The following is a 26790-nucleotide window of genomic DNA, read 5'->3' as shown; positions in this document are numbered from 1 at the left end:
AACAGGACATCTGAATGTTACGATAACATTTACAACTAAAACGTTTACACAAATTTACTGACCAGCCAGCATTAATCCATCGTATTCATCCATATTATATCCCTATATTAGCAACGCTCCTCTTCATAACATGTATTACCTGCGTCTTCTTTAGCTTCGCTTTGATGAATCACTATGAAGGTACCTGAAAATAAATATTATACTAGGAGTTATTTTCCATTTGGTGTTTAGTTCGAAACTATATGATTTCGGCGTAACATGTCAGGATGCAAACAACCGCTGGGACTCAGAGTAGGTAGGTAGTTGGCGTTGCACATAAGCTAGTCGCAATAGGCACATAGATGCAAGGGGCAATTATATTCAACAGCGACGACATAGTTTCATAGATAAATCTCATTCATAACAGTGCCCCCATCTCGCTAGATACTCGTCGCACTCCACTAGGTTCGATCACGCCTCGAAACGTAAAATGGTATAAATATCGCAAATAAATTTTCAACCGCACATTCATCCTCCCAGATCCATTATATCACGCTGGATAGTCGTCCATGGTATCATCCGTCCCTTTTATCCCGCTCCGCGCCGTGCGCCTCCCCTCACGCCTTGCTATGCGCTCCCCCGGCTACGGCAGTAACGGTAACGACCTCAGGCTCCGTCGGCGTCCCCTCCGACGACCTGACGCCCGAGTCCACTGTCTGCGTCTCCGAGGCGTGCTGTTCAACCCACAGGGGCGCTGCGGCGTCCGGCGCGAGACCGTACCACGCCACGGTTATCACGCCCAAAATACCGCAAAGGGCGCTAAATGCTAAGGCGACCTTGCCGCGAGTCGTAAATCTGCAGGTTTGGTTAACATATAAATCAAGAAAGGAAAACATATAGTATAGATTGGCTTACCCTTCAGGTAGCGGGTCCGGAGATTTAGGCTCCCCAGTGAGGTCGAGGAAGTTGACCGTGTTTCCAGCCGCGTTACCGGCTGTGGGGATGTTCTGGGAGGCGCAGGCATCTAGGTGGCCTTGCGGGATCGTAAGGTTCTTCTGTAGGTCGAGGGGCGCTTCAACAAAGGTTGCGACTGTAGTGTTTAAAGTTAGAAAATCGCCGGTTGGAGGTCTAAAGGGGGATAGGAGTGTACGTACTAAGACCGGATGCGACATGCCATTCAATATGGCAGTGGAAGAGCCAGACACCAGGATTGTCAGCCCTGAAGCGCAACACGATAAAACCGGTAGGGTATAGCACCATCGTGTCGCGGCGCATGGGAATTTCGGGGTAGTCAGCTTCCGTGATCTTGGCATCCTCATATGTCCCGGCGTCTTCATCAGAGCGATATAACGCCTGGAAGTGATGCCCGTGAAGATGGAACGGATGACGTCCAGTGTCTAGATTGTTCACGGTGATCTGGACGATTTGACCTTTCTCGAGCACGAAGGAGTGCGTGTAGGAACCGTACACAGTAGGGTCGGTAGCCAAGTCTCCGGCAGACAAGGCTGTGTAGAGAGTAGGTACTTTCGGCGACTTGTACGTGATATTGTTGAAGAAGGCACTGCGAGGAAATACAAATAAGTACATAGCCTGTAAATAATGTGCAAAGAGAAAACTTACTAGTTGGCGCCATCTCCCAAGTTGTCCATGATCACATCAAGCTCGACTGTCTGATCGGGTTCGCCGAAGCGAGTCAGGTTGTCATATGGAACCAGAGTAATATCGTCGAAATTATTCAACTCATCCACGGTTGCAGGGTCTGGCAAGGACTGGGCTTTATCATATACAAGCCATCCCGTAACGTTATAGTTCAGGTCGGCCGGTAGAGTGTCGAATAAAGTCTATTATATAGCAACAAACGCATTAGTATCCAAATAACCATCGTGTAGAAATACATTAGATCAAAGGTAAACTTACCGTATCCATGCTTGCGACAAATGCGTAATTGGTTGATGTCTCGGCTTTAGTCGTAATCAAGAAACTACAACGCTGGGCAGCGGAGAGGTATATCATGTCAGCCACCGCGGGCTGATGGTAAACGCCATCAACTTCAATAATGGTCATGTTATGGCCTTCGAACCAGATGTACTGGCCAGCAAAAGCTCCTACATTGATGACGCGGAAGAGATAAGTCGTGTTAGGCTGGACGGCAACTTGCAAGTTTTGCGTGTCATTCCACAAAGCTGCATTTGGGACTGGTTCGGCTCCTGTAGGGTTACTCTTGTCGATAAATCCAGGAAGAAGATCCGTCATCTGGTCATGATACCAGTCCGACACGGTCAAAACTCTTTCATTTTCTTGTATATAGGATGTGTTCAGAAAAGGAGAGTTTGGATCGTGGATAATTAAAGGTCCTCTAAGTCCATCAGGATATTGTCCATTGGTATGCGAGTGATACCAGTATGTTCCGGGTTGGTTTATCTGATCAAACAATTAGCTTCAGTGATTGGCTTATTAAAACACGAATTCATACGGTGAAGTTATATATGAAACTTGAGCCCGGTGCGATGGCGCATTGTGAGACCTGAGATGGTCCGTCCATCTGCGTTGTACCATTCATGAATAAGCCATGAAAATGGAGAGAAGTGGTTTGATTTCCGAGGCTATTTTTCGCAGTGACCACAACATTGTCGCCGATATCAGCGACAATAGCAGGAATTGGCCATTGACCGTTGATACCAATAGTTGGTCTGTTAAATGCGCCATCAGGGTTTGACGTGACCCATTCTATGTTGAAGTCATATGTAACAGTCTTAGCACTTGAGAAGCCCAGAATAGTAGCAGTCCAAGCTACGGGCAAGACGAGACGCCTGAATAGAGAGGACATTGTGAAGCCACCCCGCCTCGAGGGTGATGGATGGTAGGCAAATGAGTTGTAAGTGAGGAGTGACAAAATGGTCGAAGCTTGAAGTAAGAATACCCGCGAGTAAGTAAATACCCTAAGCTGATCCGATTATCGTGTTGAATATAATCAGCTGTACTATTGAAACCGGCCTAGATGGCGCATGGACAAGATTCGGAGTTGTACTTTTGCCTATGCTGAATTCAAGCTTGACTTGCTTACCTACTAGGTAGGCGATGGGACCATCCGCAAAAGACCTAGGCCACATACATGTAGGCCCTAATTCTTACCGACTATGTATGAATGCCAGGGGGCGAATTAATAGATTCCAGGTAATCTTATCAATCAGCCCAATGCAACAGCTAGGATGTACCGTGGCATCGACCCCATGTCGAGTACTCACACTTTTTTTGATTAATCTGGTGCTCTTTGCGGAAAAGTGGCAGGGTGGAGAGACAAGTGAAGCTCAGGCCGCCTAAAGACGGACTCTGGATTTTTACCTCAAGCGAAAACGGCGTAACTCGGCTGAATCTTTCGAACAACGCCATCGTATAACACCATGTTTAGTGTACACGCTACGACGTAAGAGACATTTTTATCAATGCTTTCCTGAGTAATTCAAGATCTAGGCCAGTCGAGATTATATCATTGACCCTAGATAGAGAATGATTGTTATACTCATGCTAGGTAGAAGAAGGGAGGTTGGTGGGTTACCTAATGATCCCTAATGATCTCTCACCAATGACATCCTTCAGTCCCATTTCTGTTTGTGACAGAAAAGAGAAAACAAAAAAATAGCAACAATAATCAAACCGCTGTACATCTCGTACCGGTCTCTGAAATTTTTATTCTCATTGGGCAGTTCGAGAAGCTCTACCATGTCCGAATATATAAAGTATCCATGTAGTGGTCTCGGTGTAAATGTAATTGGTAAGTTCAATAAAACATCAGCTGCGTAGGTACTATGATCTGATAAGATTTCTTAGGGTTAGTGGCAGCGGCGTGGGGTGACCCGTGCTTCTTCCGTGTAGTTACCTAGCATCAGATTATAGCCAATTAACAAAGAAAGCGAACGGATTAGTAACTCGAAGAGGAAGGAACAAACGAATAACATCTGACTCGGGCTGAATCTTAAAAAATTAGAAGCTTCGTTTAGAAGCTTCGTCGATGAGAGCACGCACTGCTTGCCGTACTTGCCTAGGGACGTAGCAAACCTTGATATTCCCAACCTGACGTATATCTCCGTAACTTAAGAGCTTAACCTTTCTTAGGAGGTACCCAAGCTTTTATGCACATGTTTACCCCCGCAAAAGATAAAAGCCAATCGGTGTCAGAAGCAGCTAGGTACTTAGGGTAGCAACCGGTTGGATTGGCAAAGGCTTGTATCGGAGTCAAAATTACCCCAGGCCCTGGACCCTACCGGGCTACCATTACCCTGCTTAAATCCCTTGGTGAAACTAACATCCATAGGGAAAGTGCGACGTTGGGCGAGTCGAACAACTGATCAACCAATTTGAATCAAATCGACTGGTACCACAAGGATTCCCAAAATGGAGCATTCGATTTTCTTCATTAATCGGACCATCTCTCTAGCACTTCGGTGCTGATCCTATGCGATCTTGCATTCCTTCTGTTATACTTCTTTTGGTGCCCTAGCACAGGTAGTCCCGCGCTTTGGACAGCCACACGAATTTTTGACGGAGTACGAGCTGAGCTAGTCTCAGCTGCTCGGATCGAACGTGGGAAAAGCTGAAATAAATCGTCTTTCTATCAGATGTTCCAGATCTTCTAGGTCATTTCGTCTGCCCGTAATCGGCGGTTAATTCTTCCCAACACTACCCCCCTTCCAAGTTCATCCAATATCATTTTCCAAAGTTCAATTATAAGCGAGGCATCCTTGACGCTGATGCCCCACTCGAGATTATCTGATCCCACTTATCAGATCAACAGATAATTCGCTATTTCCCTCGCGATCCCTCGCGGGTCATACACCCACGGGTCATACACCCATAATAGAACGTTTTCCTAAAACCTCCCTCAGTAGCCTGATCTTGAGAGAATCGAAGGTATCTTCATCTTCACGATGGCGGGAGATAATGTCTTCGCCGTTCCCGTATTTCTCGTCGTCTTTCGAGAAAGTCTCGAAACGGTAATTATCGTTTCCGTCTTGTTAGCTTTTCTAAAGCAAACTCTCGATGGCCCCAACCGAGACACAAACGTATACAAAGCGCTCGTCAAGCAGGTAAGATTACAGCGTCTCGCTCTTATCCCCGGTAATAGATGTAGAGGAATTAACAGTTGAATTTCTAGGTATGGCTTGGCGTCGGCTTCGGATTCTTTCTTTGTCTTGTTGTAGCTGGCGGCTTGATCGGCGCCTTCTACACTCTAGGCAAGGATAATTGGGTAACCAATGAATACAATTATGAAGGAGCATTTGCGCTTATCGCTTCTGTTATTATCAGTATCGTGGGCGCAGCTCTCCTTCGAGTTGGAAAAATGCAGGAGAAGTGGCGCGTTAAGCTAGCCAAAGCTGTCGAAGCCCCCTTATTAACTAATGGTAACCGCAATGGTTGGCTAAAGCGCTTCGCCGAGAAATATGCTATGTTTGTCCTTCCATTCATTACTGTCTTGAGAGAAGGCATTGAGGCTATTGTCTTTGTTGCTGGAGTTTCATTCTCCGCGCCAGCAACTGCCGTCCCTCTTCCTGTAGTAGTTGGACTAGCCGCCGGATTCATCGTGGGATACATACTATACAAGTGAGTTTTTTCCGCGACACTATCGTTGCATCCTGCTAACTTGTAGCAGAGGAGGAGCTGGAGCAAAATTGCAATACTTCCTGATTGCTTCCACATGCCTACTATATCTAGTAGGCGCCGGCCTTTTCTCTCGTGCTGTCTGGTATTTTGAAAACCAGAAGTGGAACAACATAATTGGTGGAGATGCTGCCGAGCTAGGAACTGGTCCAGGATCTTATGATATCGACAAGAGTGTTTGGCACGTAAACGTAGGTAACCACTACCATTTGTTGTGGTTCAACGGCTAATTCTTTTTGTAGTGCTGCAGCCCAGAATTTAATGGCGGCGAAGGAGGTTGGGGAATATTCAACGCCATCCTCGGATGGACGAATTCGGCAACATATGGCTCAGTCATCTCATATAACATGTACTGGATCGCTATCATGGTCGCTTTCGCCGCCATGAGATATAAGGAAGTCAAGGGACACTGGCCTTTCTTGAAAGCAAAGGCAGGCTCTGCGGAGCCAGTCGAGAAACCCAGCGAACCTACCCAGGTGAGAAGCATGCCCGATAGGGAAATTGCTTAGGGAGGTTGATGACGCATTTTCTAGATTTATGTGCTGCGAGTTGCTGACTGGGCTGCCGGGGCAATGGATAGCCCTGGGAATCAAAAGTTTCGATGATCGTTAATCGTTGAAATATCAAGGGTTTTCTTCAAGATTAAGAATTACATACGAAAGTTTTTACCCTGAGAAAAGAATATTGAAGAAGTAATGAAAATGATGTACGTTAATACTAGGCACCTAGTAGATAGTTATGCCAAGAATGAGAGATCATAAATGATGATGACGGGGCTTAAAGTTCTCCACATTTGCCGAACTCCGATTTTTGGTGGTGCGAAACGCCACTTCTCTATGCCAAGACTTCACCCGCCTTCAGCTATCTAGGCTTAGTCACAGTAGTTATCGACACGCTTCATCTATATAAATTTCAAGTTAAATCCTAATATTTATTGCGACATTGCGTTGCTTTGGCTAGGTGTTCTTGAAAGAGCCTGGGAATTACGTCAAGTTTTAGGACTGATGACCACTCCGGATCTCCGCATCTTTTGGGTATTGCCTCACACCGGAGACAAGCCAAATGGGCGACTCGAGCTCTGCCCCGGACAGCGAACCGCTACATCCCAACTCTCCGAAGAAGCTGCTCCCTGAAGTTACCAAGATCGTAGAAAATGGAGACTTGGTTCTAGATGTGATTTTCGAAAATTCTAAAGACACGATCCGGTCTACACGAGTTGCCCAATCGAAATTATCACTTCGAGAACCGCAGCTCGCGCCCAAGAGGAAAGCCCGATTAGCTTTTCGTGTCAGCCTCAAGGTACTCAAAAGTCAGTCGAAGTACTTTGAAAGGCTTCTTGCCGACAGCCGCTTCAAGGAGGCCAAGGACATATCGAGTGCTTTTGCTTCTCTTAAGTTGAGAAACATAAAGCCCGAAACTGCCGAAGTCAAGGAGCTCCCCTGGATCGAAATCCGCGACGATGATCAAGCTACACAATATGCACATCGTGAGGGCGCGTTCTCTGACCTTCTACGGATACTCCATGGAAAGGAAGTAGCCACAAAACAGATCACGATGTCGTTTGTGACTACGCTGGCTGTCCTTGCCGACCGCTTCGACTGTGCACCTGTAGTGTCAAAGTGTCTCGTTGGTGGCCTAAAGTTCAAATGGCCTGTGACCAATCGCAAGCCTCTGAAAGATGAGGTTTCTGTCATGAGTCGTAATAACGAAGACATCCTACGCCAGAAGATCCTTGTATCATGGCTATTGGGTCAACCTACTAGACTTCAAGCAGCTACAAAGGAAATCATTATGAATGGTTCTTGTCGGTGGAGCCCGTTCGCCGAAGATGATGAGGCATCGGATGCTACGTGGTGGTACTTACAGGATGGCCTCGAGCGTAAGTCATTGAAATCCTACTTCTCCCTGTATTTTGTGCATATTAACTCGATCCAGAGGAGCTACAGTATCGGCGACAGTGTATCTTGAATACGATTGCTTCGGTCCAGAGGCATTTTATCAAGTTATATACGTCACGTACGCGCCAGTGCAAACTGGGCTACGATTCAAGTGCTGCTTGTGACTCATATCAACTGGGCGAAATATTCAAATTTCTGACGAATAAGAATCTCATGTTCCTCGTCGACTTCTCGCCCGCGTCTCTCGACTCTATCGCAGATACTTCGCTACTGCAGATAGAGACCGTCATCTCTACCCTAAGGCAATGTCCGAGTTATCAGATTGACAAAAACCACACCAATTGCGGGCTTCGGACAAGGATTTTGTCTATATTGGACTTCATACATGGCCTGCTATCAGCTAATTCCATCCCAATCAATAGAACCCTTTGGAAGGCCAACCGTCAGTCGGTCGCCTGGTTACCTTCTGAGGGCGAGAGCAAGACACCGGCTGAATCAAAGCCGTTCCACTTTACACGGTCACTGGCAGGGGATCAACGCCTCCGCTTCGAGAATGCATTAGGTGCGGAGAAGTTTGCCAAGGACGTGTTCACCGCGTCAAGTTGGGATTGGACAGCAGAAGATCAAGCACAAGACAACATTCCGTCCACGACTCCAAAATGGAGTTTGAGGTAAGCGGAAGACTTCGTCATTTATAGATGCAGGAACATCAAAGCACGATATAGGATTAGGTAAGGCCGAGAGGGTTTATCCTATTTCATCATTCTAGGAAGATCAGCCACAGATCTATCATCCCATCAATCGCCATCCATAAAGCACTTAGATTGACGGCTATATGTAAATACATATATGGATATACATAAGATATATCAGAATCCCCAGGAACCAGTTTATGCGTGAAGTCTATTTCGAAATGACATTAATCCAGTAGTGTCGTAATTTGTATATACGTGAGCTTCTTTAGCCGTCTGTCTTGCTTGAAAAACTAAAAATCCTACCCAACCAACAATAATGATGATAACAATAAAAACAATGATGATGATCGTGATCCGGGAATGCTACTCCCCAACGCCGATACGAGCAATAACTAGACAACTTCCCTGAAGATCTAGAATCAAAACAACCCGTTCGATCAACTAGCTCCTCAGAGCCTCCAGCCTGTTCCTCATCTGATCCATCATCGCCTCCTGGTCCTCTTCCTCCTCGTCCAGCGCCACGGGCTGTTCCTGGGGTTGCTCAGGCAGCGGCACAGGCGTCGGGCCCGCCTTCTCCATCTTACCCTTAAGAATCTCACCAAGCACCTTATCGACCTCGCCCTCCGCCTCGTCCAAGTCATCTTCGAGCATATCATCGTCGACAGGGAGGCTCTCACCGACCATCTCCTCAATAACACCAGCCTTCATGAGCTCGACGCTAAGCTCGCGCATGGTGCCGGCGAGCTGGGGGAGTTTGATGAGGGTGTTGACGTCCTTCATGACGCCGACGCTGGCGCGGATGCTGCCCTCGATCTTGCGCACCGCGAAGGCCTCGTTGACCTGCATCTGCACGGAGCTCAGCTGCGCCTTGGACGTGACCAGCCGGCTCGACGTCCGCCGCGCGCGGATCAGCTCCTTGGCGAAGTCGCGCGCCTCCCGCTGCGCCTGCCGCGCCTGTGCCGGGTTGCGCTGCCCCCGCCGGTCCGCGGCGATGATCAGGTTCTTCGTCTTCGTCTCCACTTGCTTCACTTGGCTGATGTCGCGGTCGAGCTTGCGGATGTTGGACCGGATTAGGGCGTTGCATTTTCGCATCTGTTTGGGGGGCCGCGCGTAAGTATGTTTCGGAGAGGTCATAGCTTGTTTACACGCCGTACGTGGGGAGAAGGGGATTGCGGATGGGAGATGGGTATATGGATATGGTGTATAGGTATGGTGTATAGGTACGGTGTATACGGGGATGGGCTGACCTGAGCATTGGGATCTGGTTTTACGAAGAGTGCTTTGAGACCCTCCATATTGGGAACAGGAGCTTGGTTGATGGGAACGGAGATGGAAACGGTCGCGATCAGCTCGACGGGGCAACTCCTGCCGAGAGGCGTCGGATGGAGGATCTGGCAGAATAATTCGAGGAGCTGGATAGGTTCGTAGATTCGTAATTAGGAGAGTGTGATTAGGATGATTAAGGTAGGTAAGGAGTTGTGGATCTTGATAGACGGATAGTTGGGTATGCAGGTTAATGCGATCTAATGACGTTGGTCTAAAACGGATCCTAGGCTGACAAAATTCAGGAACAGATTAACCCCGCTAAGTGCTAGAAGGTATTCGGCACCGTGCTAATAAGTTGATCCACTAATTAAGCCCTCGTTTTATTATGTAAGGAAAGCTATCTCCAAATAATTATATAAGATATATTCATTTATTGATACTGCTATATATGTGAATATCAATACCAAAACATCACTCTTCAAAATCAATATCAACGTAACTTGGTTCGTACATGACACAACACTAGATAGGTACTTACGTAGGTACGATAATGACACCTAAGCTGTCAGGTACGTGTATGAGAGCATGCATATGGAAGCATTCATCATATGCCGAATTCAGAGATAGCTCCTGGAAGTCCATCATATGAAGGTTGCCTTGTATACCTCAGTTTGTATTACTTGCATAAGATTGTATCGATCAATGCAACTTCAATATTAGACATGCAGGTAGAACCAAGGGATTGGAACCTATGCAAGGCTTCTAAACCTCCGTTTCAATGTTCTATGCAGTCATCTCGGTGTTTGCTATTTTTCTTCTACGTCGTTGTTCTTCAAAGAGCGACATACAACGAAGTTATCGGAGAAGTTTCTGTAAATGTTAAGGATACGAGATACGATATTATCGAAGTATGCGGTAATTGAAGACCCCCACCTGCTTCCAGCTCATTCCTGGGGATACAAAAAGCAAATAGACCCCATAAACTATTCCCGATTGGGCTTACCTTTACAGTGTGAACGATCTATAAAATATTTAAATGGTCTAGGCAACTACCCCCCATGCAAATCCAGCCCTGCTGCTTCCGCCGCTTTCGTGCTGGTTCGATATTCGACGGAGGGGTGCATCATTAAGCTTTTGGAACAGCCTCATATTTTTGCGATTTTCATTCCACCGCTCTTCTTCCATTTTCTTCTCACCAATTCGGAAAAAAAGGGAATACCGCCGAATACGGTTGTGCTTGTTAACCTTCTTATAACGCTGTCCAAAGCTGCGACTATATCCCATCGCAGTTCATCAACTTACACTTATTAACACCAGTACCTAACACACACGCAAGCGTTCATTTCACCACTATCAACATGTCGCAGGTTACTCCCGAAGGTAAGTTTACATCCATTTTCCATCAGCGTTATATTCAGTCTAGCAGTAGATGAATAGTGCGATACTACAGCGCCTAATAGGCAAGCTGTTGGTCTCATTTACTCTCTCTTAAGCTACCTAGGTACTTAGGCACATTTAAGCTAACAATTTTTTCCCTTATAGTTCTATGGGCTCAGCGCTCCTCCAACACCGACCCGGAGAAGAACTTCATCTACCTAACCATCTCGGTTCCTGACATCCCCAAGGAGAACCTGAAGCTTGATCTTCAGCCCACAAGCCTCACCTTCACCGGCCACTCCGACACTCTTAAGCGAACTTACCACCTTGAACTTACCTTCTACGCTGAGATCGACCCCGCAGAGAGCAAGACTCACCACACTGCCCGCAATGTTGAACTAAAACTGCGCAAGAAGGAGCTCAACGACGAGTATTGGCCACGACTCCTCAAGGAGTCTAAGAAAGTGCAGTTCCTCAAGACTGACTTCGACAAGTGGGTCGACGAGGATGAACAGAACGAGGCCCCTGAAGATGACTTCTCGCAATTTGGTGGTGGTGCTGGCGGCATGGGTATGTGAAATCCCCCCTCCTCCCCCCACACTGCTCCTTTTGCGCACTTTTTTTGACCCACGAGGGGTTTTCCACTCTACACCGAAGACGCATTTTATCTTAAGACGTGTTCCAGCTAACATTCATTGCTTTAACAGGTGGCATGCCAGGCATGGGTACGTAACTAATTTTTCGCCACTTGATGCGACAATTCCGCAAAGTAGTCAGATGAAAGCTTGTAGCAACGAAGCTAACATATTAAACCAGGCGGTGGCGACTTTAGTGGCATCGACTTCTCCAAGCTTGGTGGCGGTGACATGCCCATCGGCGGCGAGGATGACGAAGAAGATTCCGATGACGATGGCGACATGCCAGCTCTTGAAGGACAAGAAGACGTTAAGGAGGACGCTAAGGTGGAGGAAACGACCAAGGCCGCTGCGTAAAACAGTCTCTACCTATGAGCTGCAAAGCATCAACCCTTCCGCGGTTGCATGGTGCAAGATCCATTTGTCCTCTTAGGTCCGGGAAAAGACGCCCTAGTGCGCATAGAGTAGGATCAACAGGTGGTAAATGCTCATGAGATGTTTCGGAAGCCGGCGAGCTATTGGGAAGCTATGAGGTTAGGTTACCAGGTAGTGAAGCTGGAATCCGATGAATTTTATTAAGTAATCAAGCAGCGTCTTCTGCATGATGATATCGGGAAGTTATTCGAGTTCAACAGCATCACATTGAGGATGGAGCCCACATCCACATATCGAGCTCATGTATTGGGCTACACAAATCCATTCTGTCCCACATAATTCGATCATTGGTCACCAAGATCCTCTCGTTCATGGCGAGTGTCTTGAACTTCGGCAAGCAGGACAGCCGCAATTCCCCATACCATTCGTGATTGGCCGCGTCCGAACCCCCCGGAACTGCGAGTCTCTAGTTAGTGCGACAGCGGTGTTCGTTGTCAGTATTTGGCCTGGATTCCGAACAAGATGAAATGTCTGGCCATACGGTTGGTCAATCTAAGTTCAATATTTACGTGTACCTGTCTCTCTGATGTTCCCTTTTCCCATTTTCACTCCTATTCCACGCTATGTTTCTATTTCTAGCTCCCTCCCGCGGATGCCGTCCGGCTTCTAGCGTTGATTCACCCAAGCCGGGACTGCTGTCAATATGCGAGGCTCTGTCCTCCCACAATACGCGTGTCCCGTATATTTGATTCAAGAGATCGGGTGTTGCACTTGAAGCTGCGAGATCCGGTACTCGCTCAGCCACATTGGATATTGAGACCAACGGACATAGAATATAGTCTGCAAGATTTATGAGATGTCACTCCAGGTAAGTGGATCGCTTCAATGATTGTAACAAGGGAGGTGCTGTAAAACGGAAGGAGGAACCAGTCTATCGGATCCCTCTCCCGTGAATCACAGTTTTGCAACACGACGGAAGTAACTACTGGGTTCGTAGGTGTGGTTCTTTCCACATCGCGTGCTTGCTCAGGTAGTTTGCACCTAGAGGAAAACTCTATATTTATATGGAAAGAGCATTTTGCTTTGTCCCAGTATTATGATACTCACTAGTCACGTCCCCGAAGTATAAAGCTTTCCCATCTTCTCACCTTTTCCTCTCTACTCAAGATTCCGCAAATCCCACAGCATAGTCCTCTTAAGACGGTTTTTATATAAATCACTGTTTACGCTCTACCTCGACAAATTTGAAATCACCTCTTCTTTCACCTGAGCTCCTGTGCTGTGCAGATTTAACTGTCACTTCTCCTCAAACTTGATCAAACAAGTAGAACTAGGCAATCACTGCAATCACAATGCCCCACGCAACAAAGACAAAGAAGCAAACCCGCCCACGGGTCAACACCGCCATCTCGGCTCCGGTCTCATACCCGGTTCGGCCACAGCAGCAGAATCAGGTTTCTGCCTCATCATCGAGTTCTTCTTCCCAGTCCTACACTTGGACAGCAGCAGATGCTGCCAAAGCCTCGCGAGATGGGGCATTCCTGACGGCTTGGCCGCCTGAGGAGACTTATTATGCCCCACCGGTTCATCTCTTCGGCCAGAACTACCAGGCACAGCGTCAAGCTCAGGGGCAGGTGCAGGATAGTCAGCATCATTACTCTTCAACATATAGACCTCCTACTACATTGAACCAAGGAGCCAGTACCGGCGGGAAGTAGACGGATCCCTTTTCCCATCATCGGGAAGTCCAAAGATGACTGCGATCACAGAGCCTTTCTATAGATCATGTTGCGTGGGAACAGAATCGGTTTTACTTAGAAACCACGGGGCATGTGGCTCAGAATCTGGCAAGCATTCGTTGAGGCTAAGGAGGGTTGCCATTTTGCTGGTTTCAACTCAAGAACTTGTAGGCTCGGGGGATATAAAAGGGGATTATAAGGAAGTTAGAAAAAAATGTCGATAAATTGTTTGTTCCTAACCTAATACATTTGCTACGATAGTGCACATTTCCAGTCAAATAGAGGTTGCTGGGAAGCTAGGGCAAGTTACTCAGTCCACATATAAAGGAGAATAAGGGGTCATGTCGCTAGAGTCGGAATGGCTGCTTAATAGAATGCATCTGATTATGACGAGAAACTTGTGAATAGCTACCTATGACAAACTAATTTATCTCGACCTTGAAGTTGATGCGGCTTTGGGAGTAACCAGGGTGATGGTGAGCACGTGGACTTAAGATCTAGTTCATGTCCAAATAAAGTCAACAATCGAGATTGTTATTGATAATTGTCATACCTGGATTGGTTACCTCAAAGAAATCGAGTGTAATGAAACAATACCTATCTGTCCCGTGAAAGGTACCCAGGCAGCCTTAGGAGTATGAATTTGACTAGAAGAACTACCTAGAGTGAATCCATAAGGGAGGCGCTTGCCTAGACGATGATGAAGCAAGTAGGTAGTGCCTACCTAGGTATATTATAAGCCAGTGTGGGTTGTTTTTGATGGGTTCTATATCGATTTTCTTCATTACTACGCCATTTGACTTTCTATGTCTTACTCACATCTCCTGAGTTGACTCAAGTCCACAGCTCTCTTTGATATGACTCACTCAACTTAGTAGATCCGTCCTAGTCCACGGTGCTCTACTCTCTTTGAACCATATTCTAGCTTTTACAAATGCTGACGATTTATCAAAAGATAGAAGGCAGTATGCACTCAGGAGGGTTACAGACTTAACCTGACCATGGATGAAATCACATCAACCTTCAAGGCACACATGTACCCTTCCTGTGGGGAAAGGATTCATATCTCATTCTTAGTATCTAATTACTACAGAACTTGAGATACTAACGAATAATTCAACTGCTCGGTGAGATATGCTGTACAATGCGACATTGATATCACGTCTGAGGCCTAGATTTGATCAGTGGAGAGTCAAACCCAAGAGTTACTATTGCTAGTTTCAACGTCTAACTATCTAATTATCACTTGATGGTGATACTGGAATAGGATGGACGAATAGTCGTCGATACGGTCTGGATAGAATCACTGGTTTCCTTGTTCTACACTTCTTGTGAAGATGGGCTAACTAACAGAAGAGTAATAAGCTTGGTGTGAATCCCTGATTTCGTCGGGGGTTTGAAGGAACCTTGGAACTTGGATAGGCTAGAGACATCACGTAGCTTGGAGGGTTGGTCGGCCAGCTCGATCTGTACCCTGAGCATCATATGATTTCATTGCGATATCATTCTGAAATAGTTCTAGGTCAGCTACTCAATCCTGAATACATTGGCCCCGTGAAGGATGTAGTCGTAACCCGCTTCAATGAGGATAAACTGCACACGCGCTCTTACCCTTGGCGACACGGCATGGGCAAGTGTTTAAACCTTCATACTGTTAGCTATTCACATACTTAAAATAGATCTTGGCGAATGTCTCAATCTTACCAGATCAAGGGTCGCGATAGTCTTCACCAACTTAGATATTAGTATAAGCGACATGCTGTTCACGCCATCCTGTAGCTGACTTAGGAAAGTTGGCTCAAGGTTTGTGATGAGACGCGACTCGTGATGTCTAGAGGAGGGGCATCACATAATTCAGGGGTTATATAATAGCAGTCTATTTTTCAGATGACATTTCCAACTCGAATACCCCTGTCATTATCAATGCTTGACATATTAAGGTACCGGTACCGTAAGGTGAGCATCCCACATGCCACCTCGTCTGAGCCATGGGATGAGATTGACAAATATTCTACTATTCCATTTAACCCAGCACGTATATATCAGACTATTGAACAATCCACAAGGCACGGCTACCAAGTAAGATCTCCATTGGCTAGCTAGGGGATGCAAGGCTGAAGGTTAGCATTGGGCTATCACAGTCAGCTTCCTTATCACATCGTCGTAATAATGCAAGGAGGTTATATCACGATAATCCGAACCCTGTGAAAATCTAAGCGCGTAACGTTCCCTTTAGGTTTAACTCGTCATCAGTCATCACGTAATCTAAGCTTAACAAGCCCTACTCGAGCGATCTCAAGGTTGTAAGGTAAGTAAGTACTGTACCTCCAGTAGACCAATCCTGAATAACCATCGCTATAATAACCGATACTAATGTTGATAATGATTCCACCCAGCAGCCACATGCGGAAAGAAAGTCGGCCTCGAGTGGAGAAGCGCGATAATGCGTCTGCGGCTCGGCGGTCCGCAAGGGGTATGGGTGGCCTTGACGGTCATGTGCCGGACCTTAGCAAGCCCTCGTCACATCACATCACACTCTCGGAGTTAAGACACACCAGGTAGGTTAGCATCTAGCATCTCTAGCCAACGAGATCGCGCATCGAGGTCATTACTCGCATATGTCGGACCCGAGCATATAAGCATAAAGTTGGAATTGGTATTGGGTGGAAGAAGGGGGGGGGGGGACCGCCTTCATCACCGGGATGTTCGAATTCCGAGATGTGATAGCGGCGCAACTTGTTGCCATTACTTCATCACTTGTAATCTATCACAACCGGTCTACCGATATCGATATCTTCAGCGATGTTCTCCGGACTCGGCGCACTCGCGATTTGCTGGACGGGTTCATTGGTCAATGGCTACCTACGTGCCTACTTGGCTTACAGGTTTACTTACCTTACGGGTTTACTTACCTTCCACATGTCGCCTTCGAGCACAGGGCAGGTGAGCGAACGCGTTTTCCGAAGAGTGTGATTGATTTAGTTGCGTCGCATACGGCCGACTGCTACGACGAAAGGAAAAAGGGCTTTCGCATGCGTCTGCGCAAATGAGGGCCAGCGCTTGAAGCCATCGTGGCAGCGGACGGCGTGCCACGTTAGTCCCGACTGCAGCGGTTACCGGGTTTAAATCATGAGACATCATGAACAATGATATAAGAGCGCAGGTGCTGCTGCGTCAGAAGCGCCATAGCGCCCGTACGAAGCGCAGGCGGTCAACCATTCATGGATCGGTAAGTAGGTATGTAGCTGTAAATATGATTTCCGCCTTGGGTTTGAGGTAGATATCCTACGTATGAGAGCGCATATGAAAATCTGCAGCAAGGTCCGCGGAGCGAGTCTGAGAGGCGCCCACGACAACAGTCGACCGTGCGCTGTGGAACAGGGGGGCCGTGGACAGCGAACGCCCCTGTTCTTGACGACAATTGGGCTTCAATGCCTTTAGAGGCGCTGCGGGGACGTTCCAATGCATCCTGCAACGCTTCCACTATATGCTTTTCCTCCGAGTCGCAGGTCGTAGTGCACACAGGATAATTTTTCTAGTTCTTTCTTTGTTTCTTTCCCTCCTGTTTTTTTCTGTCAGAAAATTGAAAGTCGAAACGAGGAGCCGTCGGTTCGAAAGAAGTGACTAGCGAGCGATACCCTGGCGATGATCGCGATGAGAGGGGAGCAACAAATATTACACCCTCCCATACCAGATTTGATCGTTATTATCGCCCACTCTGGAATGTGCTTCTATGCTACCTGTTTGGACGATGTATCGTCGCGAAAATCTAGACTTTGGTAATAAAGACCAATCCAGGCGGTCTCAGGACATATAACAGGTAAGGGCATGCTATATCACGAGATGTGATTCGGCTAGACTTAGTTTGCGTCGAAGCTTGGCGTAGATCGTTTTTAAGCTGCCAGAGCTGCGAGGGTGTGAAAGACCAGAGAACGGGGCTGAGATCGACTCTCAGATTGGCGACGCTTCAAGAGTCTGCTATCTAAGCCTTTAGGGCTACGCAGCTTAGGTAGCCGTCGTAGCGAAGGTGGTGTACGATCTAACACGATCAACGTGCAATATTTCGATGCCGGCCGTGCGCCGAATAGTTGGGATGAAGATAAGGGGAATGTTCTCAACCGGTTCTCAAAAGCCGCATTGCGGTAAATATTGCCATCTTTAATGCCATCCACCTTGTTTTCTCCCGAACGAATTGTGCCGGTCGGTATTGACTTCCTTCGAATCCGATAACAGAATCCCATCTCATTAAACCGTTTTCGCGTAGAGTAGCAATATTGGAGACGTGGCTACTACTACGACGAAGAGAAAAAGAGAGGAAGAGAAGAGAAAAAAATGAGTACCGTGTCGTCGTACTCTGCCTCCTCGAAGCTGATGTGACACGACGAGAACTCCAAGACTTTTCCCCAGACTAATAAGTAGAAATGTCGTAAATCCTAATCTAATGTTGGAGAAGCTTCTTCGGGACTTGAAGAGAATCTGGGGAATACTTAACTCTAATCTATTGCTATAGCTACATGGTAAAATATCGTGGCGAATTCATTACGAGAAGCGAGGTCACAAATCTGTTACCTGCCTTCGCGAACACTGGCGAGCGCTACATCGGACTTGCGGAGTATTGTGCCACGAAGCAGATGGGGATGGGATTCTGAAATGCCTCTATTCTTTCTCATCTAAGTGCTATGTAGGTTCTGTAGCATGCTTGACTTTGCCATCGTCGGCTACTTACGGATCCTTGTCGTAAGGGCCGATTTCTGAAATCTCTCCCACATGACAATTAAGACACCTGCGCAATCAAGGCCGGTGGATTGTGGTATATTGGCCAAGGAAACAGAAACAATGACGTAGTCGTTTCACTGCTGCGTCGGCACTTTCGTACATATCGTAAAGTGTTGAGCTGCTGCTAATGCGGTAATGCTTAATCTCATGAAGAGTCCGATGAATCCGGAAGTGTGTGCGGCCTCAACACGATGACAAGCTCTTTTCTCGATGGAAAGAAATCGAGAATTCCCCTTGATTCTTCCGCGATATCTCGGTATTCACGATATCACTTTCCGGGCTACTAAATCCGGTACTCCTTCTGACTAAGGTAAGATGATTACTACCTAACTGTCACCTTGTCACCTTGTCACCCTCTAGGTAGGTACCTAAGTAGGTACAATATCTACCTACGATACATCTACATGGCATTGGGGGTTGCACAGAAACTCCGGCGTGGGGTTATCGTCGCTTACCCCCATCATTCCTCCTCATCGTCTTCGTGGGGTTGGGGGATTGGGGACCCAGTAGCTAAAAAAACGTGTGGCATGGCAGGGTACCGCGAATCTCCAGGGCTGTGATATTAATAATAACTCTATTTCAGGGCCTGAAGGAATCATAAGCCTGCGAGTCACCACCTACTGAACTAGGTCAAGGATAGCCATATGGGAATCCTTCGAGATGTGAGACAACGGTCGAAGATGCGAAGTCATCGAAGAAGGGGGCCATTCGCTTGTAGGGCTTATCTATTGTTAGCTTGGCGGCATAGCCCTAATAATCAACTTCCATAGTTGGATATATGATGATTTGATTACCCTGATCCCTCTGACCATAACAGGTTCTTCTTTTGCCTTTGCCGCTTTGCCCACGATGGAAAGTGTTGGTAGGTAGCCTTAAGGGTTGATTGATATCTAGGCAGATACCTAATACCTACGTCCAATACATTCGATACACCCAATACCTCTCGGTTGATCGCATTAGGCAACAGAGACGAGCCTATTCGCTATAAAAGTGATATATCCGGGGCAGAGACGAGTTCACATGGGCAGTTTTTTAAGAGTCATCTGAATGTACCGAAGCAACGAAGGCTCTGGCATGTTGCCACCGTAACCACTCAATCTTAATAAGATATGATTTGTAAGTTGATCGCCCGCGCCGCATCCAACCTTGAAGTATGTATCATAAGTGCCTCATGATTAGCGTTACACCGGAAGGCATCTAATATGTACATATTCCCTTAAGATTCCCTCGTGAATCAAGATGGCAGTGCGCAGGCGGCAGCGTGGCTTCTGATGACGAAGGATCGGGTGTGTGCGGGTTTTAATGGTCGAAGGGTTGAAGGGCTGCGACAACTTCCTTCTCCCGTCTCCCGTCTAACCCTTCTCCTGTCTCGCGTTTGTGTTCAAGCGTTCAATGTTCATGACATGACGCATACTATTGTAGCACAGTGAATGGCTCATATTAATCGCCAATAATATCGAGTTTGGCCAATAGCTTCGGTTATTCCATGACGCGACTAAAAAGGTAGCGAGCCGAAGAGATATATCAAAAAGCCTCGGAAACTAACATTCGCTTTGCCGCATCCTATTCGCTATCCTCGGCCAAATGCTCGGCAACCATTTCCACGAATCCTCGCGCCGGTCGCGTACTTTCGACGCGGAAAGGTACAAACTTGTAAAAGTCATATGAGAATCTTGATTTCGGCCAAGATCTACAAGTTTTTTCAAGTAAAAAAACTTCTAGGCTTTCTATGATAATACCGTAGCATAACTAGTAGTATCCTAGAATCTAGATATCTTAACTAAGCTGTTTCTGGATAGCTTTAGTCACGGTACGGTTGATGCCGTCTTGTCTAGACTTTTAGGATCACCGATATCAGGTACCATATGTAGAATCTGGGGGTGGCTAAAATGCTACTTAATACCAAAATATGTACTAGAATACTAAAATACCAGAATACGTAGGTACAATTGTTGGGAGCTCGTTTCGGAATTCTGGAGCGACATGGCGATATGGCGACATAAGAGATGTGAGCAATAGAAACTCCAGATTTTCCCCTAATGGGTACCGACAGCTGCAATACGAGGCGGTCAACGTGGATCCGGAGCGATCACTCTTTCTTTCTAGAACAATGTCGATGCAACCCTGTTGACTTGGGTTTGTGTGTTTGTTACCTGCACTTTGGTAAAGGGATCCCTATAAGTCGAATCGGTCGAACCGGTAGGACATATCCACCTCAGCTACATGCCTTAGTACCCTATTCAACCCAGCTCATCCCAGTTCTGTCCACTACTATGCGTGCCTAGTAGCTATTCGCAGATGTGTACAATCCATACAATACAATACGTACGACACCGCCTACGTACAATATGCATATGTTGACTGCCTATCGAGGCACTGTCCCGATTATACGTTTACCTCTTGCCCTTGATAGGAGGTTGCTAGGAGGTCGCTAGAACCCCATGTAACAATCTGTTCAATTGTGTGCGCGCGCAATCTTCAACACCGAAACTACAAAACCATCCAGGACCGGATATCATCATGAAAAGAGGAAGCTCGACATCATGATCGCGAAATGATAACAAACATTATCCCCGCGTCGAGCAGGTAATCTCCTTTGTAAGCACGAAATGCGCAATCAAAGCCCGAATTACGTTGGTCGTATGGTGTTGTAGTAGGAATAGGAAATAGAGTAAGCGGTACTTCGATGGATCAGATTACGATCCTTTTCTGCCACGGATATAGAACGAACGAGACACAAACACAAACACATACACAACCTCAGATTACACAGATTACACACATTTGCGCGCAGTGACACACACGCAGTATGCGTACACATTTGTACATGATTCTAAAGCATCCAAGCATCCTACGGGCGGTGTCAAATCCGACGTTGTGTTGCGTCTGAGTCAGGATTAAGATCGATAAACGGTCTCCCCCATGGGCCATGATTACGGGACCTTGCTTACCTTCTGGGGATTCTGGGAATTTCTTACGCACATACACAGGGAGACAGGCAGACAGGGAGGTAGAAAATCAAACGCCGAAAATACATTTTAGTGTGTGTAATCTGGAAACGGTTGGACCGCAAAATCCCACCTATACGAGCGCGCGCTTTTTTACATACTACAGCGTACATATGTATGGTAGGCGGTCAGGAGAAATGCCGGTATTGGTTGACACAACGAGATTGTTGCGGTCAGCCAACTCACCTTCGACCTCTCTGTCTCCCCGTTGGACGAACTGGATCAACTAACCGTTAGACAATGTCCGTTGCTGTCATCGCCAGTCGCCCATTGCTCAGCCCGGCGAAAGCCCTGCTGACGGCCACCGTGGCGCAAAGGGAAGCCAGTTGCGAGAAATTGTAATTACCTATACGACCAGCCAGCCAGCCTAGTCGCATAGTCGTCATCGTCATCAATATTCAGGGAGCTCTCTGGTCGCGGAAGCAAGCCTAAAAAGCAACGCAACGCAATGGTAAACTATTGCCTTACGTCCGCTCAACCAACCAACCATCGTGAACAATTCGCATTAAGTTGAAACTTTTTTTCTTGATTTTCGAATCCCGAGAGACGAGGGACCGTGCTGGTGCCGTCGCTGCTTTTTCCAAAAAAGCCGAAGCGGCGGCGGCGGGACGATGCAATGGACGCTCGGACGGCACAAAAAGGGGAAAGCAAAATAAAAAATTCAAAAAAGGAAAATAAAAAATAATTAGGGAAAAAAAAATTAGAGGGGCACAGATGGAAGGAAATACATTGGCTATTATTGAATTCTTGGAAGTATCCCATGTGTAAATGAAGCAATCAATGCAAGCCAGCGGAACGGGCGTTGGGAACCTTTCCCCCCATTTTAAGTCGTGCACCAGGTGGCCCGAGGTGAACTGGCTGGCCGAGGACCAATCGAAGGAACGCCTCTGTCGTCATTAACAGCGATTATTAGGCGGTGTCATGTGCGTAACGTAGAATAGTAAGAAACTATTTGTGACGGATCGTGACGGATCGTCCCCACGACGGCACTAATCTCTCAAATAACGGCCAACAACCGAGGACGAAACGAATAGCTCGGCAAGCTAGGATCCCAAAGTGTGCACAATTTAACCCCGTAGCCGTTTGGGTCGTTTAGGTCGTTTAGGATATGAATTAAACTGCGAGTTTCGGCACCTGTCCGTCTTCAACACCATCCTTATTACATACAACGTTGTGATTGCTGTTGTATCGACGGGAGCCAAGGGATTTTGCATCCTGCTGTATTGGGGAGTTTCGTTATTGTGTGTAGTATGTGTGTAGTATATTACTTTACTTTCCAGTAATCAACCAGACTGAGGTTGCTACGCGGTACAACAGTACCATATCAGCATATTATCATATTAACCTCCGGCTTCGAAATCTACATTGCCAGCTGGTAGAATGCAACCCCCAGTCTTTTCCCCAAGCTTTCTAAGCTTCCCAGAACCGTGAACGCGTTACGGAGCTTACTATGGTACGGTAACTGTAACCTGGGAACCAGTTACCAGATACGTACCCCTAACCCTTTTACCCTTACACACACACGGACACAGACCTTGTAACCAGGACACGGACCTAAGCCATTCATAGGACGGGAGATAGACCCGGCCGCGGCAGTCGGATAAGACAGTGCTGGGCAGTCCAAAGTGGAGATGTGTTGAACCCTGATCGTCATCGCTTTTCGACGGGACCCATGGACCTTGTTCAATGGGGCCATGCATGGGCAATCCCGCGGTTTGGCATTATTATAATTTTTCTCTCTCATTGCCTGCCCGGGTTGCCCAGCATGTGCCCAGCTCGCGCAGCAGCAAGCAGTAGCAGTAGCAGCGGGCAAAAAATGTTGCCCTAGGGACGATCTTGGTCTCCTGGCGATGCCTATTTCGGCGCGGTGGGGATCTGCAAACGAAGCTTGCCGGTGGAAGAATGGAAGAAAACGAGAGGGTAGGGGAAGCCCAACGATGTGCTGCCAGCAAATGTTATACATACGTGCGCACACACACATATTATTAGGTACATATTACAGATATTCCGTGCTTCGTCGAGTTGGGTCCAGTCAGGTCCAGTTACGTCCGTTAGTTCTTGGGAAGAATAGGAAAGAGTAGGGCCTTCTTTTTTCTTTTCTTGGTCTGTTTTGGCGGTGTCTATCCGCTAACATGGTTTACTTATTTTCGGCTCGATTTGATTGGCAGGGACTAGGCTCGGGGAATGAACGGGCTGCTGGAAAATGGGATTAGGAAATGGGATTTTGGGGGGGAAGGTTTCAAAGCTGACTCCGTTAAGGCGGTCTGGGCTGACTTGGTGTGGTAGACATGGGAGGACTAGAGAGGTCTAGGGAAGACATGGTAGACATTTCCAGAGCCAGGACACCTTTTCCCTACGTCCCGGACCCAAATACCCACACCCCCTTTTTTTTCGCCCGCATCCTGACAGGCGGTCTGCTAGGATTATTTGCAACGTGGGGGATGTAGCGAGCGTACTAGAAACGGGGAAACTGGAAAATAGGGCATGTAACACACAGAAAAGTACGTAGCAAAGTTGTGAAGTACCTAGTAAAGTAGCCAAAGTAGCAAAGTATCGAAGTAGAAGAGCATTGCCCCGGTTGTTGCCTCCGTGCGGCGGCGATGATTCACGAGTACCTCCCACACGGACACGCACACCCTCCCTACTATATATTTGTTCTCATGGCCATCCCATGCGCTCCCGTCCCATGCCTCCGTTTTCCCTTGCTTAATACCCCAGATAATCTACAATAGCCATAGAGCAGTAATACATAATCATCAACCATCGTCATCCAAGCTAGATCATTACCAGATCATCATTAGCTTTCTTCAACCATACTGCTATACTGCCATACTACTACTACTGCTGCTACTGCTACGCGATATCGTCGATTCCAGCTATTACGCACTGACATATACGCGATTCACAACAGACCCCTGAGACGCAAACACGCTCAGCAACAACACTTACACACATACCGAAGCAAATCGTTGCTACGAAGAAACCACATTCGAAATGTATAGCCCATACGGCTCTTACAGCTCCATGAGCTCGGCTTCTCAGCCGATGGAGATCCCCACCAGCAGCTATCTCTCCCACAACTACAACGGGTCCTACAGCTCGCGCTGCGCTTTCCCCTCGTGGCCGCAACGCTCATCCCTAACGGACGAGCACGAGCAAAGAGCTACATCATACCTTTCTGACGACGACCTATTCCCTTGCGACGACTCCGACGATGCGCACAGCGTATCCAGCGCCGGCAGCACGACTCCTACTTCACCCGTGGCCACAACCGAAGCCGACATGTTAAGGATGCAGCGCGAACAGATGGCGATGCAACGGGAAGCCATCAAGTTCCTACTCAACGAGAAGGAGCGACGGAAGCAACAAGCCTCGAAGAAGCAACGACGCAGCTCATCAGGCTCAAAGAAGAGCAGCCCGAAGACGAAGCAGGCGCATCTCGACGCTATCGCCGAGGCCGGTGAATGAAGGAGTCTCCACAATTAAGCACGACGATACGACTTTTTAATGGTGAGTTTCAACATTTGACTTTTTACCTACCTCCTGCATTGGGACGACGCTACGGCATCGATGCCTCATCCCGCATGATAAACCTGGGAACATTGCGCTGACCGCTCTTCACATGTAGAAATTTGTATTTTTTTAAGCAAGCGAAATGTTACGACTGGATATGATTACGACGAATAACGCCCCCCCAATTATGATACCCCCCAATTTATACCCCCGATGAGTCACCCTCATCAGCATTAGCATTATTTAGCATCAGCATCATCATTACCATCATCAGCATTATTATTACTATTATCATTGTTATCAGCATCATCAGCAGAAGCAGCAACCATTACCCATCGGACGGCCGGACAATGCGTCGCGGGATGTCCATCCCCGCGCCACGCACACGGAGTTCGGATGGCGATGGAAGCATAGCATAGCATTACACAGCAAGGCAGCAGCAGGAGTCATCGCACTGCACTGCATTGCACAACCCATCGTCCGCGCCACGGCCCGCAAGAAAATAATTCCATCATCACACATGCAGTTTAATCTAGCGCCTGGCCGGCACCCTCCCCCCATCTTTCCCCCTTCTTCCGTCCTCCCCCCCTTTCGCTACGTCAGGATACATATCTAGGTACATGCATACATACACGCATATCTACCTAATCCACTGGGCCATTTCCACTATTCGCGGAAGCGTTCGTTCGTTCGTTCGTTCGCGCGATATTTCTCCGCTCCGCTGTCTCAGCCACTAGCTGCGATATCTTCCGCGGGGGGAAGAAGAGATCTGCGCTTGTACCCATTGCCGGTCGGGAGAACGGGGGTTACTTACGAAGTGTCTGCCTCTGTTTGATTGAGGGGACGGGAAACGGGAAAAGGAGGAGAAAACGAGATCCGCACACCCAGAGGCTTTTCCGAAGCAGGGTTGTTGTGGCTTGTGGGTTCCGTTCTATTCTATTTTTCTAATTGTGTGTGTGTTTTCGCATTTGGCATGTTCCGGCGGTGAGAGGAAAGGAAGGAATACGGATTCCGGTGTGTGTATTTTTTTTTGTGTTGTTACCTACCATGTACTAGGAAAGGGAAGAAGAGGAGAACGTTAGATCTGGTCTGGGCTGGGCTGTTTTGGGAAAGAGGAGACGGATGGACCAGTTAGGAGCGGGCAAGGCGAGGGAAGAGGGAAATTTGGAGCGAGTCGACTTATGCGTATGCGGATGACCCGGGCTTTCGGGTGTTGCTGACTCGATTGGACTGCGATGGAAACCTATTTCTGTCGCACGAGAATTCCCGGGTCGTCTGCTTATTGGCTGACGGCATGTATTTCTTTCTTTTTGGGGGGATGATGGTGGGTGGGCTACGCGCGATGATATGGATGGGTGCGGTTGGGAGGACGAAGGAGATGGCGAGGTGCACAGGACCTCGTAATGAGGAATCATGTAGTGTAGTTTAAATCAGAGGATGAATTAAATCTAAATCAATATCACCAATAATACCTAAACTTAACTATCCGTGCCTCCGAATTGTTCGTGTGAAATGTCTTTGAAAGCCTAACCCTCTAACGTAGTTACTAGTTGTTGTATGTACCTGGTAGGTACCTAACCCGAGTGTGGCGACGGCACGGTTTACGATATGTGGCTTGTAAACTATGAAAGCCACCGGATGTAAGGAGACATACTCCAGCTGTCCGGATCTACTCATTGGGAATAGCGTAGGAAGCGATGTTTGTATTTCCAATCACTTTACGACGATTTAAAGTGTGTTTTTAGGGTTGTGATGATCGGTTGTGATTGTTGATCTCTGCAGACGGGACTGCCGTTGACAGGCATGGGGTACGCATCCATAGCACTACGGAACTGCTCGCCTATCCTTCAAGTGACAAGTTGTTGACAGGGATG

At 47.4% G+C, this 26790-nt stretch overlaps 7 protein-coding genes across 7 annotated transcripts; 5 read left to right on the top strand and 2 right to left on the bottom strand.

Moving 5' to 3' along the window:
- Positions 1–596: 596 nt before the first annotated feature.
- GGS22DRAFT_179888 (multicopper oxidase) lies at positions 597–2806 on the bottom strand (the record flags this gene model as incomplete). Its single annotated transcript, XM_047963716.1, has 6 exons — positions 597–834; positions 895–1069; positions 1134–1540; positions 1600–1820; positions 1897–2400; positions 2453–2806. The coding sequence occupies 6 exons, from the start codon at positions 2804–2806 to the stop codon at positions 597–599; spliced, it is 1899 nt and encodes a 632-aa protein (XP_047819211.1).
- A 2098-nt stretch (positions 2807–4904) lies between these two features.
- On the top strand, positions 4905–6143 carry GGS22DRAFT_188666 (iron permease FTR1; the record flags this gene model as incomplete). The annotated part of the gene is made up of 4 exons (XM_047964744.1): positions 4905–5063; positions 5132–5577; positions 5627–5825; positions 5877–6143. The coding sequence occupies 4 exons, from the start codon at positions 4905–4907 to the stop codon at positions 6141–6143; spliced, it is 1071 nt and encodes a 356-aa protein (XP_047819210.1).
- Positions 6144–6484: 341 nt separating this feature from the next.
- Positions 6485–8438, top strand: GGS22DRAFT_142957 (uncharacterized protein). Its single transcript, XM_047958780.1, has 2 exons — positions 6485–7513; positions 7570–8438. Exons 1-2 carry the CDS (start codon positions 6697–6699, stop codon positions 8205–8207), a joined length of 1455 nt encoding a protein of 484 aa, XP_047819209.1. The 5' UTR covers positions 6485–6696; the 3' UTR covers positions 8208–8438.
- On the bottom strand, positions 8382–9787 carry GGS22DRAFT_142953 (uncharacterized protein). Its single transcript, XM_047958779.1, has 2 exons — positions 9475–9787; positions 8382–9319 (listed from the first exon to the last, which is right to left on the bottom strand). The coding sequence occupies exons 1-2, from the start codon at positions 9520–9522 to the stop codon at positions 8669–8671; spliced, it is 699 nt and encodes a 232-aa protein (XP_047819208.1). The 5' UTR covers positions 9523–9787; the 3' UTR covers positions 8382–8668.
- An 847-nt stretch (positions 9788–10634) lies between these two features.
- On the top strand, positions 10635–12022 carry GGS22DRAFT_142926 (HSP20-like chaperone). Its single transcript, XM_047958778.1, has 4 exons — positions 10635–10873; positions 11036–11440; positions 11578–11595; positions 11687–12022. Exons 1-4 carry the CDS (start codon positions 10852–10854, stop codon positions 11860–11862), a joined length of 621 nt encoding a protein of 206 aa, XP_047819207.1. The 5' UTR covers positions 10635–10851; the 3' UTR covers positions 11863–12022.
- Positions 12023–13185: 1163 nt separating this feature from the next.
- Positions 13186–13598, top strand: GGS22DRAFT_200275 (uncharacterized protein; the record flags this gene model as incomplete). Its single annotated transcript, XM_047966412.1, has 1 exon — positions 13186–13598. The coding sequence occupies exon 1, from the start codon at positions 13233–13235 to the stop codon at positions 13596–13598; it is 366 nt and encodes a 121-aa protein (XP_047819206.1). The 5' UTR covers positions 13186–13232.
- Positions 13599–24266: 10668 nt separating this feature from the next.
- Positions 24267–25048, top strand: GGS22DRAFT_142875 (uncharacterized protein). Its single transcript, XM_047958777.1, has one exon. It carries the CDS (start codon positions 24398–24400, stop codon positions 24869–24871), a length of 474 nt encoding a protein of 157 aa, XP_047819205.1. The 5' UTR covers positions 24267–24397; the 3' UTR covers positions 24872–25048.
- The last annotated feature ends 1742 nt before the right edge of the window (positions 25049–26790 follow it).

The sequence above is a fragment of the Annulohypoxylon maeteangense genome, assembly GCF_022496945.1.
Source record: "Annulohypoxylon maeteangense strain CBS 123835 unplaced genomic scaffold GGS22scaffold_8, whole genome shotgun sequence".
NCBI lineage: Eukaryota > Fungi > Ascomycota > Sordariomycetes > Xylariales > Hypoxylaceae > Annulohypoxylon > Annulohypoxylon maeteangense.
Note: the sequence above shows the minus strand (reverse complement) of the source record. Positions and strands in the feature narration are given on the sequence as shown.

Coding starts and splice junctions, on each gene's coding strand:
- GGS22DRAFT_142926 (XM_047958778.1), top strand. CDS start 10,852: ATGTCGCAGGTTACTCCCGAAG. Junction 10,874..11,035: donor GTCGCAGGTTACTCCCGAAG/GTAAGTTTACAT, acceptor TTTCCCTTATAG/TTCTATGGGCTCAGCGCTCC.
- GGS22DRAFT_142957 (XM_047958780.1), top strand. CDS start 6,697: ATGGGCGACTCGAGCTCTGCCCCGGACAGCGAACCGCTACATCCCAAC. Junction 7,514..7,569: donor CTTACAGGATGGCCTCGAGC/GTAAGTCATTGA, acceptor AACTCGATCCAG/AGGAGCTACAGTATCGGCGA.
- GGS22DRAFT_142953 (XM_047958779.1), bottom strand. CDS start 9,522: ATGGAGGGTCTCAAAGCACTCTTCGTAAAACCAGATCCCAATGCTCAG. Junction 9,320..9,474: donor AACCAGATCCCAATGCTCAG/GTCAGCCCATCC, acceptor CCCCCCAAACAG/ATGCGAAAATGCAACGCCCT.
- GGS22DRAFT_142875 (XM_047958777.1), top strand. CDS start 24,398: ATGTATAGCCCATACGGCTCTTACAGCTCCATGAGCTCGGCTTCTCAG.